The sequence below is a fragment of the Populus nigra genome, chromosome 7, assembly GCF_951802175.1.
Source record: "Populus nigra chromosome 7, ddPopNigr1.1, whole genome shotgun sequence".
Taxonomy (NCBI): Eukaryota; Viridiplantae; Streptophyta; class Magnoliopsida; order Malpighiales; family Salicaceae; genus Populus; species Populus nigra.
The window spans coordinates 2,070,336-2,086,132 of NC_084858.1; the positions used below are offsets into that span (position 1 = coordinate 2,070,336).

Sequence of the window (15,797 nt, forward strand, 5' to 3'; positions counted from 1 at the left end):
AAATAAATAAATAAATAAAAAGGCAAGAACAATCCATTTATTAAAGGCTTAAATTGAAGAGAAAAAAATTATCAAAATGACAAAAGAATCAAAAGTATAAAGATTGAATAAAAAAAACAAAACACATTAAATTTGGATTAAAAAGTGAAATTGAACACAACCAAAACCTTAACAAAAGAATTAAGAAAAAAAATTAGAAACTAAAAGAAAAATGATCAAATTAAAATACTATTATATATGAAAAAAACAGAATTGAAGATTAAATTGAAAATAAGTAGAACTTTTACTAAAGAGCTAAAAAAAAAAGAAATCAAAACAATAAGGACCAAATTGGTAAACATAAAATATGACAATTTGAATTGAAGGAATAAATTGAAAAAAATATTCTAAAAAAAACCAAAAAGCAAGATTATAAACTAAAAGAATAAGGACTATAATTGAAATATAAAAAAAAAAGAGGATAAACCTGCATTTATAGGGGTATGAGAGAGAAAGAAAAGGGGGAAAACCCACCAACGACAAACCACCTTACATTTGTTTACACGCGTCATACTTTGTGGAAGAAAACACAACAGCTCAACCAAAGACATGATAGAAAACTTGGTTTGGAGGCGCCACACGGTAAGGTGTAGGCGCCCCTTACTTGCTGGCACATTGTAAACATATGTCTACAACTTTTTATTTTTAATTTATTAACCAGTAGCAAAAGACCAAATTGTCCTTGATTTTCATGAAATTAACATAAAAACCATATTGAAAAGACCTAAATGACCCTTCATTCATGATTTAATTTCTTTAAAAAATGAGCAAAATTGTCCTTTATCTATTTTCAAAAAATGACAAAGGCAAAAACACCCGGCAAACAAGCTAAAGAAAAATCTATTTTGGAGGGTAATAAGGTTATCCAACTGTGAAAAATAATAAAAAGACAAAAATATCCCTAAACAAATGTTAAATGACTAATAAGCTATTTGAAAAGACAATAATACTCCTAATATCAAGACAAATGGTTTTCTTATATAAAGGAAAAAACACAACTATACTATAGAGATGAATAGTGATTTATGTGTGAGAGTACATGGAAAAAGCCTTACATTTTAGTTTTTGTTTTATTTTATATAAAATAAAGGAAAATTTTCTTAATTTTTCTATTTTTTGATATCAATAATACTTTTATTTTGTACTTTGATAGCTAATTTTAATTTGATTTTCTTTGTTCTTTCAAATTTATATTTTCACTTTTTTTTCTTGTGTCTCTCTTTTCTCCTCCTAGCTTCTTTTAACCTCCCTTCCCTCTCTCTCCACCTTACATAACCAAATTTTAATTTTAAATTAAAATTAAAATCCTTAATTTAGTAATTCTATTACTTCTATAGTTTTCCTAGAAGAATGAGAGAGAAAAATGACAACTTATGGTTGGTATAAGTTGATGCGAACCTAGAAAAAAAATATATTAAAACCCATGATTAAGATATAAAAAAAATAACTCAATAAAGCTAAAATTATATTGATAAAAAAACCTGACTTAATGATTATCTAAACTAAAAAACTAAAGATATTGAATGAAAGAACTCGATCTATTTGATTTTAAAGAATTAAGAACCAGAAGTATAAGAGTTTGATGAGAAATCAAGGTTATGATGAACCTTGCCACACAAAATATTGTTTCTAAATGTAATAGCATGGCTCAACTTGCCATATATTGTCCGTTTTGGGCCTTGCCACCCTCACGATTTTGTTCCTGGTGATGCGAGCCCATATCTGAGCCTGACATTCCAAAACGCGTATGACAAGTTAGCAATCAGCACTCTTAATAAGACCAGCTACCAATCCCTCACCCGCCAATGTGGAATATTACAATCCACCCCCCTTAAGGAGCGCGATGACCCTGTCAGCATAACCGGACAACCAGTGAGGTTGGCTCTGATACCAAATGTAACAGCTCAGCCTAACTTGCCATATATTGTCCGCTTTGAGCCTTGCCGCTCTCACGATTTTGTTCCTGATGACACGAGTCCACATCTGAGCCTGACTCCCCAAAACACGTATGACAAGTTAGCAACCAACACTCTTAATATGACCAGTTACCAATTTTTCACCTGCCGATATGGGATATTACACTAAATAACAAGCAATCTTCAAAAGAATAATAATCTAAAATGCAAGTTAAATAACTCTATTTATACAGGTAAAACATTCTAAACTAAACTAAACTAAAAAAATCTAAATAAAAAAAAATAATCATAAACCAACTAGTAAAATAATATAATTCTCGTACAATAAATTCTGAGCTTTATTGCAAACCTTTTTAAACTCCAAGTGCTACTAAATTTTAATCCTATAGAAAAAAAAACATTTCAAAATTTTTAGCAAAAGTTCAGCTTGAATAAAAATTATATTTATTAGTGTACAACTCTTTTATCAAATCCACAAGCTACCAAGATTTCTTACCCAATCCCAACCTATTAAGCTTTCCCAACTCCTTTACTTGTCAGGATTATATTAATTAAAGTCTCATTCTTTTAAACTTGTATTGACACTTCATCGATCATTAAATACTACTTTGATCTTCTTAGTTTTTAACTCTATAGATCCAATTTAGATGACACAAGTTCAACGATAGATTAAGTTTTGGTGTGGTTGCAAAATCAATTTAGTAAACAGCCCTCAAATTAGCCAGATTTTCTGTTTTTATTTTCCCTTATCATAGCAAAAATAAATAATATGTCATTAAAAGGTTAAAAATTATATAGCAAAAATCATTATTTTTTATATAAGCAATCCAAAAGTAGCGATGTCTTCGCCAACAGATATAACAGCAGCTTTGGCAGCAGCCATGGGAACGACGTTGAATATCCAAGACTTGGATAACCCGAAGATAAATTTTAGTAATAAAAGCAAAAGGGTCAAAACCAACTCCGGCAGGAATATTCCGAACATAGTAGAACAGGATCATTACTTGAGCATCCATATTTGCAACAAAGTGTTTAAGAGTTGATTCTAGAAGATCAAATCAGACCCTCTGGTTTGCTTTTGATTATTTTTTAGTAATTAAATTCTATTTAAAACTCATATTAATATCCTCAAAAGAAATTTAAACTAGAAAATCAATTTAACTATTATATATGAGTCGGTTTTCTGGAACACCCCTGAACAATGCAATAATCCAATCCACATAAAATCATGTGAAGTATAAAAAGAGGAAAGAGTCTCGTAACTGGAGAAACAAACATCTCATATGGGTGGCAGACAACATTTTACACGATTAAATTAAACTACACAGATAAGTTTGGTTGAGCATTGAAGGACACACATCGACATGATACACAGATAACGCGGGCAGATATATGATATGATATGATATTCTCTCTTGTATCCTTTCCTGGCAAAGGAAGCATCGACTCGCATGAAACTAGAGGCAGAGAACAATCGAAAGAAATACTTGTTTAAGTTGTAATTACCGGAGAGTAACTGATCAGTTGTAGTACAGCTCGAGGCCCATGCCATCATGAATTTCGTAGTCTTTGAGAGAGATATGGTCCTTGTAGATAGTGTACCATTTCTGGATCCGGATCTTATCGGGTCGGGTGCCGGTCTGGGCAGCCACCAGCTTTTTGAGGTCCCCTATCGTATCATCTTCATTGCATTTTACTCTCACCTTCTTGCCCAATCTGTCGTTCAAGACCACCTCTATCATCCTTCCCTTCCCCTTCCTCTTTCTTCTCTCTTTTTCTACTCTTCATTCCCCTTTACTCACAGTTGCATTGCCTATATACATAATAATGAGGACATGCCATTTCTAGAATATTCTCCATACATGCCATTCTAGAATAATCTCCATTAGTGTGGATTCTCTTCGCAACTGCACGCGTTACACGTGACGAAACACAACGAGAGCCCGGGGTTTTACCATGCATGTATACATATATATACTGCTGCTACATTTGGTTGGAGAAAAAAAACCACTCCCATCACCTGGTTTATTTTATGTAATATACCCTCGAAATCTGAATCAAGATGTCAATTTATTTGCGATAGCAAAATGTTCCGCGGCTTCGAGGTTTTTTTTCAACTTTTAATTAATTTAATTTATTTTTTTATTTTAAATCGTTTTGATGTAGTATCAAAAACAAATTTTAAGAAATAAAAAATATTATTTTAATATATATAAAAAAAAAACATTTTAAAATCTGATCTTTATCACCCTCTCCGGGGTTTTACAACTTCAGAATTGATCTTCCTTCCGACTAGAAACTCCTGAAAGAATAAATTCCAGATAATATTCAAGCACATGCATAGGCACCCAATTCCAAGATTGGCTAGTGCCAACCGACTTGAAACCAAGAATGAGACTTTAGCCAGAGTAAAACATAAATTTTGATGGATGAGGAAAACCCTACAAGTCAGTAACAGGAAGAAACGAGAAAGACATTGAATAATAAACAATTAGAGCAGGTAGCTAACAATAATGACAACTAAACAAGCAGTAAAACCATATAACACGACCTACCATCCATTCCCCATTTGGAAACAAAAATACTGTACATATATCTGCTGCATAATCCCTTGCCATCCAAAAATGGGGTCTGTGGCTTTAGGATCCAAGTTTTCAGGTTCAGAAAACCTCAACAGGATCGATCATCATCTTTCCACGACAGCAACCCTATTGATCAATCCTCCAATAGTTTGCATCATTGAACTCTTTATTATCAACCTCGGCAGTATCGGAATTCTCCTTCTCTGGAACTTTCGGTGAAATATTCCTCTTCAGAGGCCCTGCTTCACCAACTATCCCCTCCTTGAGAGCTTGTTCCATTGCCTTTTCAGTGCCTTCTAACTCAACACCAACAAATTCAACATCCTCTTCAAACAAAGAAGGCATGGTGGGAGATTTTTTACTTGAATCACTGCTAACGGATGCATCACTAGAATCCTTGGAGGGTGATAAGCCATTTGGAAGCATGGATTCCCCACTTGATGGGGAACTGGCACCAGGTGTTACTGTTTTCGCTTGGCTGGAAAGAGAGTCGTCAGAGTTGTCATGATCTTCAAATGGATTCACAGTTGATCCCCCTGCTTGCAAATCTGATGACTCTCCCCACCCTACCCATTCAGGTAAAGGCCTATCTCCAAACAATTCTTCTTTGACTGATGTCTCATATTTGAAAAAGCTTGTATCAGGGGCATTTGCATCATCGCTTTGTGAAACCAGACCACTCCCAGGAAATTGATCGATGAGGTTTGTGTTGGAAGTGGATGTGCCATTGACAGAATCCTTGCTTTCGGTCAACTCATCTTCCTCTCCCACCACCACCTCATCATCACTACCGCTGTTACCGGCATTAGCATTTCCATTTAAGTTAATCTGATCCATCATCTCTCCAGGCGATGTGCTCACAAGTGAATTGCCAATTCTATCATCTTGGAATGCAAACCAGTTTGAATTTGTGAACAGACTACTGCATTTAAAAAAAATAAAAATCAGTGAGATTCCTAATCATATCCAAAAAGAATTCTCTCAAATATGTATGTTAATAATTTGACATCCAAGATATTGATATTATATGATTTGTTAAAGAAATTATACCAAATGCACTGCTTACGCTAGCAACCAAAAAGATGCAAAGGTTCAAGTCAAAAGCATCAAGACTTGGCATAGCATTTTAAAAACACTTTGACAATCGAGTTTTCCGGTAAATAGGGTGAAAGAATGGCAGGCAGATGCACACACTAGGCATTGCTAAAGCTTCAGGCCAAGGGCAATGAGACTTGCACATTAGTAAAGTTTTAAAACTTCTCTATTATGTATCCAGTAAATAGGATGAATGAAACATTTAGGCAGGTGCACTTGCAACTTATAGAAGATCCAATATTTCAATATAAACAGTGTGATGGCTAAAACCCTTACCTCCCTTGGTCATCGCCAAGCCTAAGTGATGATATAACAACTTCGGCAGACTCGTCATCAAAGTAGACATCCTGATATTAAAGACCAAACAACACATGTTTGCTATCAAAAGGCAATATAGAGAACAGTCGCTACCAATGAATCCCCCTCTCCCAAAAAAAAATGAAAAGAAATGAAAAGAAAAAAAGAAACAAAGATTCATACACACACACACACAAACACATACTTGTATTATAAAGTTAAACTGTTACCTCATCATCCCGATCAAGGCTCCCATTGTCCTGCAACCAAAATGATAAAAAATTAAGAGCCATTTCTTGTAGGTTGATACATGAAGGATCCCTCTTATATATCACAAAAATTGAATGAGCCACTCAGAATCATTAGCTCAAAAATCATTCTTTTGATTTTATTATCTGAACAAATTCCCGAATTGATATACATAATGCATTGAGTATATTGCTGTTGTTAAAATGAAGTTTGAAAATAAATAAATACTATTAAACCAAGGCACAAGTCATCTCCTGAAATCTTCTCTTCCATGTTCTCTGTTTTTTATTTGAATAGAGTTGATTTTGTGAAAGATAGAGAATTGATTCTTGTAAAGGATAGGGAGTGTATTGATTGATGGAGTTTGGAGTTCTTGTTTTAGAGAGAAGATGGAGAGGAGAGCAGGGACATTGGTGTTATTTTGGAGAGTATGAGAAACTAATGGGTTTAGAGAGAGACAAGGGAAAGTGTGTAGGAATATGTGATGGCTCGAGTGAGAGATGCATAAGAAATAATGGTGGAGATGGGGATAGAGATGGCAACTGGCAGCAGAGAAGCAGGCTAGTGTGTCACATGATGGAGGAAACTGCTGGTATCAATTGGACCGGTGTGTTGATGCAATAACTTTAGAAGGATGAAATTTCAATGAATCATTCATAAGGCACTCATTTGAATTTCAGATCCTAGAAGGGGCTTATTGAGATATGACTCCCTGTTTTTATGAGTGATACAAGTTGAGAGCCAAAGTACAGAAACATAAATAACAGGACAAAAAAAGAGGAGAATGAAAGTTATCAAAAAGAGAAGCCACTATGTACCTCTTCATTATCCTCGTTCCCATATATTTTGTATCTAAAAGCCTGACTTAAATTATTGGCTAGAGCTGCCACATCATAATCTCGGTCATGAAGGTCATCCTCGTCACTGTCACGCGTCCTATCTTGCAATGCTGTTGGGCGGCTGTACAAAACAAGAGGATGAAGTGAGATTACCAATCCATTCTCTCCAGGGAGAACTCCAGTGGCAGTAATTTACAGCAGAAACACAAAAGGAAGAAAATTAGGCTTATGAAGTAAAATGTTATTAGCAAATTTCAACATATAATTCATATTGAGAAATGATAACCCACTATACTGTTAGATTTTTAGAGGGAGAAAAAAGAAAATTATAAGTGCAACACCCAGATTGCCAATAAATTTAAATCCTCATCACCATATCCTTATTATTTAAATATGTTTTGGACAAACATCTAGTTCTATAGGTATCACATATTTGAGTACCCATCAAGCGATGAGCATACCACAGATACAAACACTGTTTTAAAGAGTGCATAAGCATAAACAAGATGAGGCAAGAGCATACCCGCAAGCCCATCGGTAGACATTTTCAACTGCATTACGCTCTTGCAAAACAGTGGCTTGCCACTCCATCCACTCACTATTTTCCTGGAGATGTATAAAAATACAACGTGTTAGAAAAGATATTAAACCAAAATTCCATTGAAGGGACATCAGTTCAATCACACTACTACATTGATGTTGGATGCAAAGATGCACCAAATGAAACAAGGAGTTGAAAAGAGCAAATAACAAAACTATTGTCATGACATTGTGTACTTCAGTATAAGTATAAAAAAGGATATTTGAAAATACTCTATTACTTAGAAAGGTAACCAAAAATGAACAAATTTAGGAGTTCCAGTTCCCACGCGAGAGAGCAAAAACTCTTCGAAATTGCAAAGAGCAGCAAGGTGGAAAACAATGTCATCATCAAAAGTAGCAACAACCACAAAACACAGCATAGCACCTGGTTATGGATGCTTCTAGCCAAAACAAGCTTGATGTGATTTATATCAGAGATGATAAAGGTCACTCCAAACTTTTCTTTCAGCAATGGTTTAGAGGGCAGACTAGTTCTTAAGCACTCATAACCTTCAACCAAACTTTTATCACTAGTTCCACATGCCAGTAAGACTGGGCTTTTTTAAGGAACTTTGTACTCGGTGAAACAAATGCACGATGTACATCCCAGCTTACCACCCACCTGGAGATAGGTCTGAATGCGGCTACTGATGTTTCCCAGCTGAAAAAGCTTATTAGAAATTCGTGTAATGTGTCCGAGGTTTCCTGCACGTGGTGCTTGTTTTCCAGCAGCAGGAACTGTTGGCTGCATAAGGAAACATGTTTATCAACACATAAAGCATGCCAGTGCAGAATATAAATGGTACTACTTGCATCTAATTTCCCATTCCACTAAATTCAAGTGGAGGGGGTAGCATGGAATATAGTCTTCAGCTCTTTCCCCTTTGTTTCAGTAGATAACATGCAAATAAATCCTTATCATTACCATTGCTAAGATTTTGCTATCATACAAGATTATTCCAATATCATAAAAAAACTCCATATACCTTATTATCACCGGATATTAAAGGGTTTTTATCTGTTTGGAGAAATTTTCCAATCAAATCACACTCTTGTAGAAGATGATCAACCATAGCATCACTCTTGATCTCCAAACAAGACATTATGATACTCTCTACATGATGATGCAAAGCGTTATTGTAAGGGTACCTGCATCAGTTAAAACATCAGAATCATGAATGATTACCTAGCACACCATAACTGGAGCAACTTCAAAAAGACAACTGTTCCTGGCTACCAACTTCATTAATCTACTGATTCGTCAATTCGCCATTTAAAAAATGATGCAGAAACTTACTCGAAGAACAGATTAAGGATTCTTTTGATGGTTCCCGAGCTGACTAACTCCATCTCAGTGGCTTCGTTTCCAGCTCTTAGTAGCACCGCAATGAATTCCACAATCTAAATTGAAATTGAGAGCAGTTAATTTCCAAACAAGTTTATACTTCAGTGTAATTTGAACTAAAGGTTTATACATTCCACCAACCATACAGTTTATGCTGCCCAACAGTTTCCAAAACCATGTTATTGAAATTTTCTGTTTGTGTTCCATATGAAGATTACAGCAAAAGCATGAAACCAACCTTAAGACAATGTTTCCCAAGAGGAGGCTTCAGTACTCCATATGTTGTAGGTAAAATCCTCTCATCAGACCGGACATTCAATAGCAGAAGCAAGTTACCTGCAAAATGGAATGGGTAATCTTAAGATTCTTAACAAATACCGGCGTTGACAGGGAAAAGAGAGAAAAAATTATATAATAGCTTCTTTTGTCAGATGCCTCTATCCTTTTTTAAATTATAAATTATACTACTTAATATGGTTATGCTAATCTTGGTTTGACTGGATGCATCCAAAACATATATTAATGAAAATGCATAGGGAAAACTGAAAAGTTTGTGGGCACCGCCAAACCCCAAAGAAAGAAGGAAAAAACAACGGGAAAAATCTCAGAAAAATCTTCCCTGTATTCCTGTTTTTTTTTTTTTGGTTGGGGGAGCATTCTCACAACCATAGAAATTTACTCACCAAGTTTAGGTAACATTGCACTAATAGTCTCTGGATTTACAGGGATTGGAGACTCATACATATGGTGGCTTCGAAAAGAATGCATCAAGGGAGAAGACATTGCTGATCTTTTTGGATCCAGTAAGGATATACAAACAGAAAGTGAATTGACAAGACCAGATTTTGAATGTGAATCTTCCAAGGCATGACCAAATATCCTTGCCACAAAACTGCATTTGCCCAAAACATCAAAACCACAAATAAATTAAAACATAAACAAGGACGAGTAGATTTAGTAGCCAAGATACAAAATCCAACAAACCTTGGACTAGAGAGTTTAGTAGCCAAGGCCGATGGAGCATTTCTAGTTATTGCACATAGTGTTTCTGCTGCATTAGCATTAACTTCAGGTGGATTCTGGTTCACATAAGAGAAAATTATCAGACTATTTAATATATAATACATCCATTGTAAAGAGTCTCTTGCTAATCATTTCAGGTTCTTCTTCCATTTTCAGTTGTCTGGCCAAGCCTCAACACTAACCTTACATCCTCAGATTTTTTTCTAGTTCATATTAAAAAAAGAGATGTTTTCTTGACAAAATTGCAGCACTTACAGAAGGACTCAATTTGTCCACAATCATTTCTAGCAAATTGCTATCAGCCAACCATTGCATCACATCAGTAAAATTAGGATAAACATGGTCATCAGCTCCTACCAGCCTAACCAAAACCTACATGAAACAAGCAATATCATCAACAAAATATATTACAAGCAAGAACTTATCGAAATGTAAACCACTACAGGATAAGAATCTCAATTACCTCCATAATGGATGTTATTCCAATTAAATCAACAAGTTGGCGGAAAACATCCTGATGGGCCTGTGAGAAATCAAATAATGAATATTTTCTCTAACAGGCTACTAACAATAGTCAGATACTCTAAGAAAAAGTGTAAAACTGAAATACCAACACAATCCAAATTTTACAGATCTCTGAGCAAATCATAAGCCTCAATTAAATGCTCATCTTGCCTAACATGATATGCACAACAAATTGCAGAGTGAAGAAAATTTTCATGATGAACAAATGAGAAACTAATCAGGAGGGGGGGAAATGCTATGTTCAAGCAGCAGAGAACACAAATATGAGAGGTCTAGTATGTTATTTACACAACGAAGTGACTGTTATTATGACCCAATAAATGTTTATGTGGATATATATGCACCTGCCTCCTTTCTCCAGTTAGCACAAACATTATGTATTCCTGTAATTAGTATTACTAAACTGAATTCTAAACCATCAAATGCCACGAAAACCTAACCATGAAAATATATATTCGCACCCATAATGAATATTTAAATGATGGGCATTGAACGGCACAACTTCCCTTGATCGAAACAAACATGTTTTTACAATTAAGCAGAGTAAAAGTTGCAACAAACCACGACATAGATATAGGTAGAAAAATTCTCACTTGGACATAGTTCATAAGTGGGACTGTCTTGCGTAACATGAGGCAAACAACAACCTAGAATAAAAGGCAAATAGCATCAATGACGTGATCCTTGCCAAACAAAATATTAAAGATACAACTTCTCGTGAAAAATGGATACAAAGTTCTGAAAACATACTTTGCTGAAATACCCAGCAAGCAAGGCACTATGAGACCGATTTGGTTCCAAGAAAGAGAAGAGTAAGTTCATCAACTGAAATAGCAAGGAAGTAAAGATAACCATCAGTAAAAGAGCATTTACCGCAACAACCTCCAGATTAAAACAAAGTGCAATGAAAAAATGTAACCTACCTCCTCTTCCTCCACTAAAGTTTTAAGAATAACATCAATTTCACATGTAAATATCTCACACGCAATGAAGGGGAACCTAAAAACCGAAAGCAATTTGTCACAAAAAAAACAAAAAGTTAATGTAAGAGACATTTCAACATGAGAAAACAGTTTTCTCTAGTTAAAATGACATACTTGAAGGCTAGTTTGCTTTCAGCATCCTCTGAAGGTTCCTCGATAATGTATCTGAGCAACTGCTCCACTTGGGCTCTATCTCGCAGACTGCATACAATAATTTATGTTGAGCATCCACCAGGATCAACTTTATGATATGCTCTCAAACAGTACAGAGACAGTAAACTATGCATGATAGAGAATGGCCTTGTGCAGAAATCAGAGCATTTCAGCATTGATGGTAAGAAGGGAGAAAAAAAATTACAAATTGATAAGTCGGGTGTTCAAAGCTTTGCATTCTTGGATTATTTCTTCCTCGTCAAGAAGCTCTTCCAACGTGAAATTATCTTTGTCTAATAATGACTCCACCTACAGATGCAATAGCAAGTTGGTATAAGTAAACTAGAAATAAGAATAGCAAATATCAATAAAACAACTAAACATGTTTGCTTATTAGAAAAATATTACCAAGCACGCAGAACTTAATATCATCAGCAACGGAATTAACATGGTTAGGAGAGTATAAACCTAGTAGCACTTTTAGCAAGGCGGGCCTCCCATTCAAAATTCAAAGCTAAATATAGTAGTAAATATAAAACCTAAACAAATTTTCAACATCATTTCTTTCATTTACTAAGAAGCCGCCACGTACCCACTAGTTGTGGATTGAATTAACTGCTACTGCAATTAAAATTAAAACATTTTAGAAGAGTTGATTAATTAATTAATTCTTCTAATAAATGTCACGGACAAATAAAAGGTTCAAATGCAAACACAGGGCACTGCATACAAAAAACATGACAATTCACTACAGTTTCTACGCAAACATCCACTAATTAAACGCTGAATTAACAAAGGAATCACATAAATCTACACGATGAAAAACAACATCCATCTCAACTCAATCAGTCCAAGCCAGTTAAAACCATGAAATCCATTTCAATTTAGAAGTCGCGTATTCCTAGGTTTTATAGATCCAAATAACAACGATTTTAAAGCTAAATCCACCAATCTTTACAAACCCTAGAGATGAAAAAATAAACTTACAGGAGAGGAGGTGGAGAGAGAGGTGAGCTTCCAAAACATGTTTAAACGAGTGGAAAGAAAATTAACAGACGTAAAAAGCTAAAGGAGCCGCTGTAGATCTGTTAACCCCAAAAGATAAGGAACCAGTAAAATCTAGGTTAAGCACGAGACTCGATATGGAGTTGATAGAGAGAAAAGGAAACCCCAATTTTCGATTGAAAAAAAGGCCAGATCGTGGAGATCGAGAGAGAGACAAAAAAATATCGCGAGAGAGTAGCTACGAGCGAGCAACTTTTTGTTTTTTTTTTTTCCAGAGAGAGGGTGGAGGGTGGGAAGAGGGAGGCGGAAAGGTACAGATGAGGGAGTCCGAATTTCACAAAACCAAAAATTTATGATGTTATTGTGCCTATGCATTTGCATTCCATTCCATGCATGTGGGTGTTGATGTGTAGATGTGGAAATGTGGATGCTGATATCGAAAAGGCATATCATTATGTGAACTGAGCTTCATTTATCATACATTTTTATTTTTTATAAAAAAATTATATGTGTAAGATTTTTTAGTGTATTTTTATAGTTTAAATCAAAAACTTTATACATGCATGTAATTAACTAAATAAAAAACTATGTTTATGAATAAATAAATAAATAAATTATTAACAATATCTAAAAATAAAACTTGAAAAATCAAGAAAAATGTGTAAATTAAGATATTTAATCTCGAAAGACAAGACATTTACCTAATTGTGTTTACTAAATTTATTTATTAAAATAATATTTTTATTTAAGAAAATAATAATAAAAATAGACATTTACCTAGCTATATTTTTTGTTAGTTATATTGTTTTTTAATAATTATTTTTCCTGATGGCTTTGTCTCTCTTCCCTCAAGATTTTAGGGACTGGAACACAAAACAAATAAAGTTTGGGATCTAAACAAAAAATCCAAAATCCCAACGACCAGAGTTTTTTTTTTAAAAAGCAAAATTAAGAGACTAAAATGTAAATTCACACACATTTTGAATAGAAAATATGAAAAATGCTATTGGTTTTTGTTAATGATAAATTTGATCATTGTTTTTTTTGTTTTTTTATTTATAGTGATTCTAAATTTTTCCATGTAAAATCAAAGTGGAATTCAACCCCAGGATAATCCATAATATCTAGGGACATGATTAATTGCAATTCAAAGTGAATTTATGTTAATTGTTAGTGCTAATAATTGGTTGCGTAGTTTAATTCAATCAAATTCAATTAATAGTTGAATTTATGTGTTTAAAATTGAAATAAATATAGAAATGGAATTAGATAAAGCTTTAACGTTATTTAAGGGATTGAGATGTTGTTTTCTTCTCTTGTGTTTTGTCGTATTCATTAAATTTTAATTGAATATTTTTAATTAAAAACTTTCAACCACGTTTTCTTAGATAAGGTTTATTGTTAATTATTTATACTTCAACCAATTGAAAGCTCAGACCAATTGAATATTTTCTACTAACATATAAAAGCAAAACAAATCAAGAAAACCATCTCTAATTCTAAGATCAATCCATATCTAGGTTACTTAAGTTATTCAATAATCTGTGATAATTTAAAAGTTAAATTATATATCATTTGCACCCTTATTATTTTTAATTAGGTCCTTTTCTAAATAGAATTACAAAATCATGTGATGCAATAGCATACACTCTAAAAATCAATATTAATCAAGGATTTTAATTCAATGTCCATAAAAGTATGGAATATTATATATATATATATATATATTAAAAATTTTATCACTTTTTTATTTTGTTTTAGGATATAATTTCTTTAATTCAATTTCAATCGATAACAAAAATCAAATATTGATGCCAAGTAAAAGAAATGCTGTAAAAACTGTACAAAATTCAGGTTAATATTTTTTCACGGCTATGAGATCTATTGTTGGTTTTTTTTCTTAGCAACAATACAGATAAACATAATTACAATAACTAATTATCGAAAAATTATTATCAATATTCCAATTCTACTCCTTTAGTTTAAAATTTTACTATTTTACCTTTATAGTTTTAAGAGGTTTCGATTTTGTCCTTTACTACTAACTAATTAACCAAAAAAATCATTTTTATATTTTATTTTTTCTTACTTTTCTTCATTTTTCTTCTCATGTCCACACATATGTTATAGTATGACTTTGAGTATGTGTTTGAAAAGTAATTTTTTAACGAATATGAACCCAATATTGTCTTCCGAGGTAGGTTCGAGGATTGATTTAATGGACGGTATACTCCACCCATTACCATCTCCATATAAAAGTAAAAACAACCTAATTTAGTAACAACAATAATAGATGAACAAAATATGTTGCTAAAAATTTACATAAGATGAGAGCTTATGAATTTCAAGGACCAAATAACGACACATAACAAATGCTTAATGTACACTATTGAGTAGGGGTGAACATAGGTTGGTTTGGTTTTGTTTGGATAAAAAAAGTCCAATTGAATTGATTTTTTTTTAATTTCAAAATGAAACTTCACACATGGGACATCTCGAAGAGCTTTGTGTAAAAAGGTTAAAAAAAGAATCCTCGTATAGTTTTATATTAAATAAAAACTTTCACTAGTCTTCAAAGTTTTTTGAGTAAATAGCTGGTTATGCTAAAAAAAATTAAAATCACCCCAAAACAGTATACCCAAAGTAGGTTGCTTCATGTTTGTTCCGAATGATATAGGGTACCTATTATACATGTTGGGTTTCCGGAAACCCAAACATACAAAAAAAATTGTATATTTAAATTTTTTTTCAGGAGTCTCAAAGATCCCATTAGACAGAATTAGGGTTGTTTAGGGTTTATATGAAGATTACCTAAAAATTAGATATTCTTTTCGGATTTGAATAATTGTTTCAAGGTTAGATTGTTGCAAACCACAAGTTGTAAAATTGTTCAGCCTCTATTATTTTCTTCATGATCATCCCCGCAGATGGCTGACGAGAGACTGCGGTAAACCTCTAACATTGATCATAATTCTTCACCAAGTTTATAGTATCATGGAGTATAGTTGGCCAATCAAAACCTACTGAAATAGTCGATAAGAAATTTAGAGTCTGTGTGTAGACCATATATACCTTCATGTATCTCTTTAAAAACATAAGTGCTTTCTTTTTTAGATAAACATTTTAGTAGTGGAGTTGAGGTAGATCTTTTATATAAGACATTA

General features: G+C 33.5%; 2 protein-coding genes across 3 annotated transcripts; both read right to left on the minus strand.

Moving 5' to 3' along the window:
- Positions 1-3,218: 3,218 nt before the first annotated feature.
- Positions 3,219-3,754, minus strand: LOC133699140 (ubiquitin-like protein 5). The gene has a single exon (XM_062122288.1). It carries the CDS (start codon positions 3,695-3,697, stop codon positions 3,476-3,478), a length of 222 nt encoding a protein of 73 aa, XP_061978272.1. The 5' UTR covers positions 3,698-3,754; the 3' UTR covers positions 3,219-3,475.
- A 599-nt stretch (positions 3,755-4,353) lies between these two features.
- Positions 4,354-13,056, minus strand: LOC133698916 (uncharacterized). 2 transcript variants are annotated; one of them, XM_062122027.1, is made up of 19 exons: positions 12,616-13,056; positions 11,834-11,937; positions 11,590-11,676; positions 11,416-11,491; positions 11,243-11,317; positions 11,086-11,139; positions 10,431-10,490; positions 10,223-10,339; positions 9,929-10,023; positions 9,628-9,836; positions 9,183-9,280; positions 8,897-9,000; positions 8,586-8,748; positions 8,222-8,344; positions 7,541-7,623; positions 6,997-7,138; positions 6,160-6,189; positions 5,909-5,979; positions 4,354-5,456 (listed from the first exon to the last, which is right to left on the minus strand). In XM_062122027.1, exons 1-19 carry the CDS (start codon positions 12,652-12,654, stop codon positions 4,664-4,666), a joined length of 2,523 nt encoding a protein of 840 aa, XP_061978011.1. In that variant the 5' UTR covers positions 12,655-13,056; the 3' UTR covers positions 4,354-4,663. The 2 variants fall into 2 exon arrangements, with proteins under 2 accessions (XP_061978011.1, XP_061978010.1); XM_062122026.1 differs by having other exon boundaries at positions 4,354-5,459; positions 12,616-13,055.
- Between the last annotated feature and the right edge of the window lie 2,741 nt (positions 13,057-15,797).

Coding starts and splice junctions, on each gene's coding strand:
- LOC133699140 (XM_062122288.1), bottom strand. CDS start 3,697: ATGATAGAGGTGGTCTTGAACGACAGATTGGGCAAGAAGGTGAGAGTA.
- LOC133698916 (XM_062122026.1), bottom strand. CDS start 12,654: ATGTTTTGGAAGCTCACCTCTCTCTCCACCTCCTCTCCT. Junction 10,491..11,085: donor CACTTATGAACTATGTCCAA/GTGAGAATTTTT, acceptor GATTTCTCACAG/GCCCATCAGGATGTTTTCCG. Junction 5,980..6,159: donor GCCTTGATCGGGATGATGAG/GTAACAGTTTAA, acceptor CTTTAATATCAG/GATGTCTACTTTGATGACGA.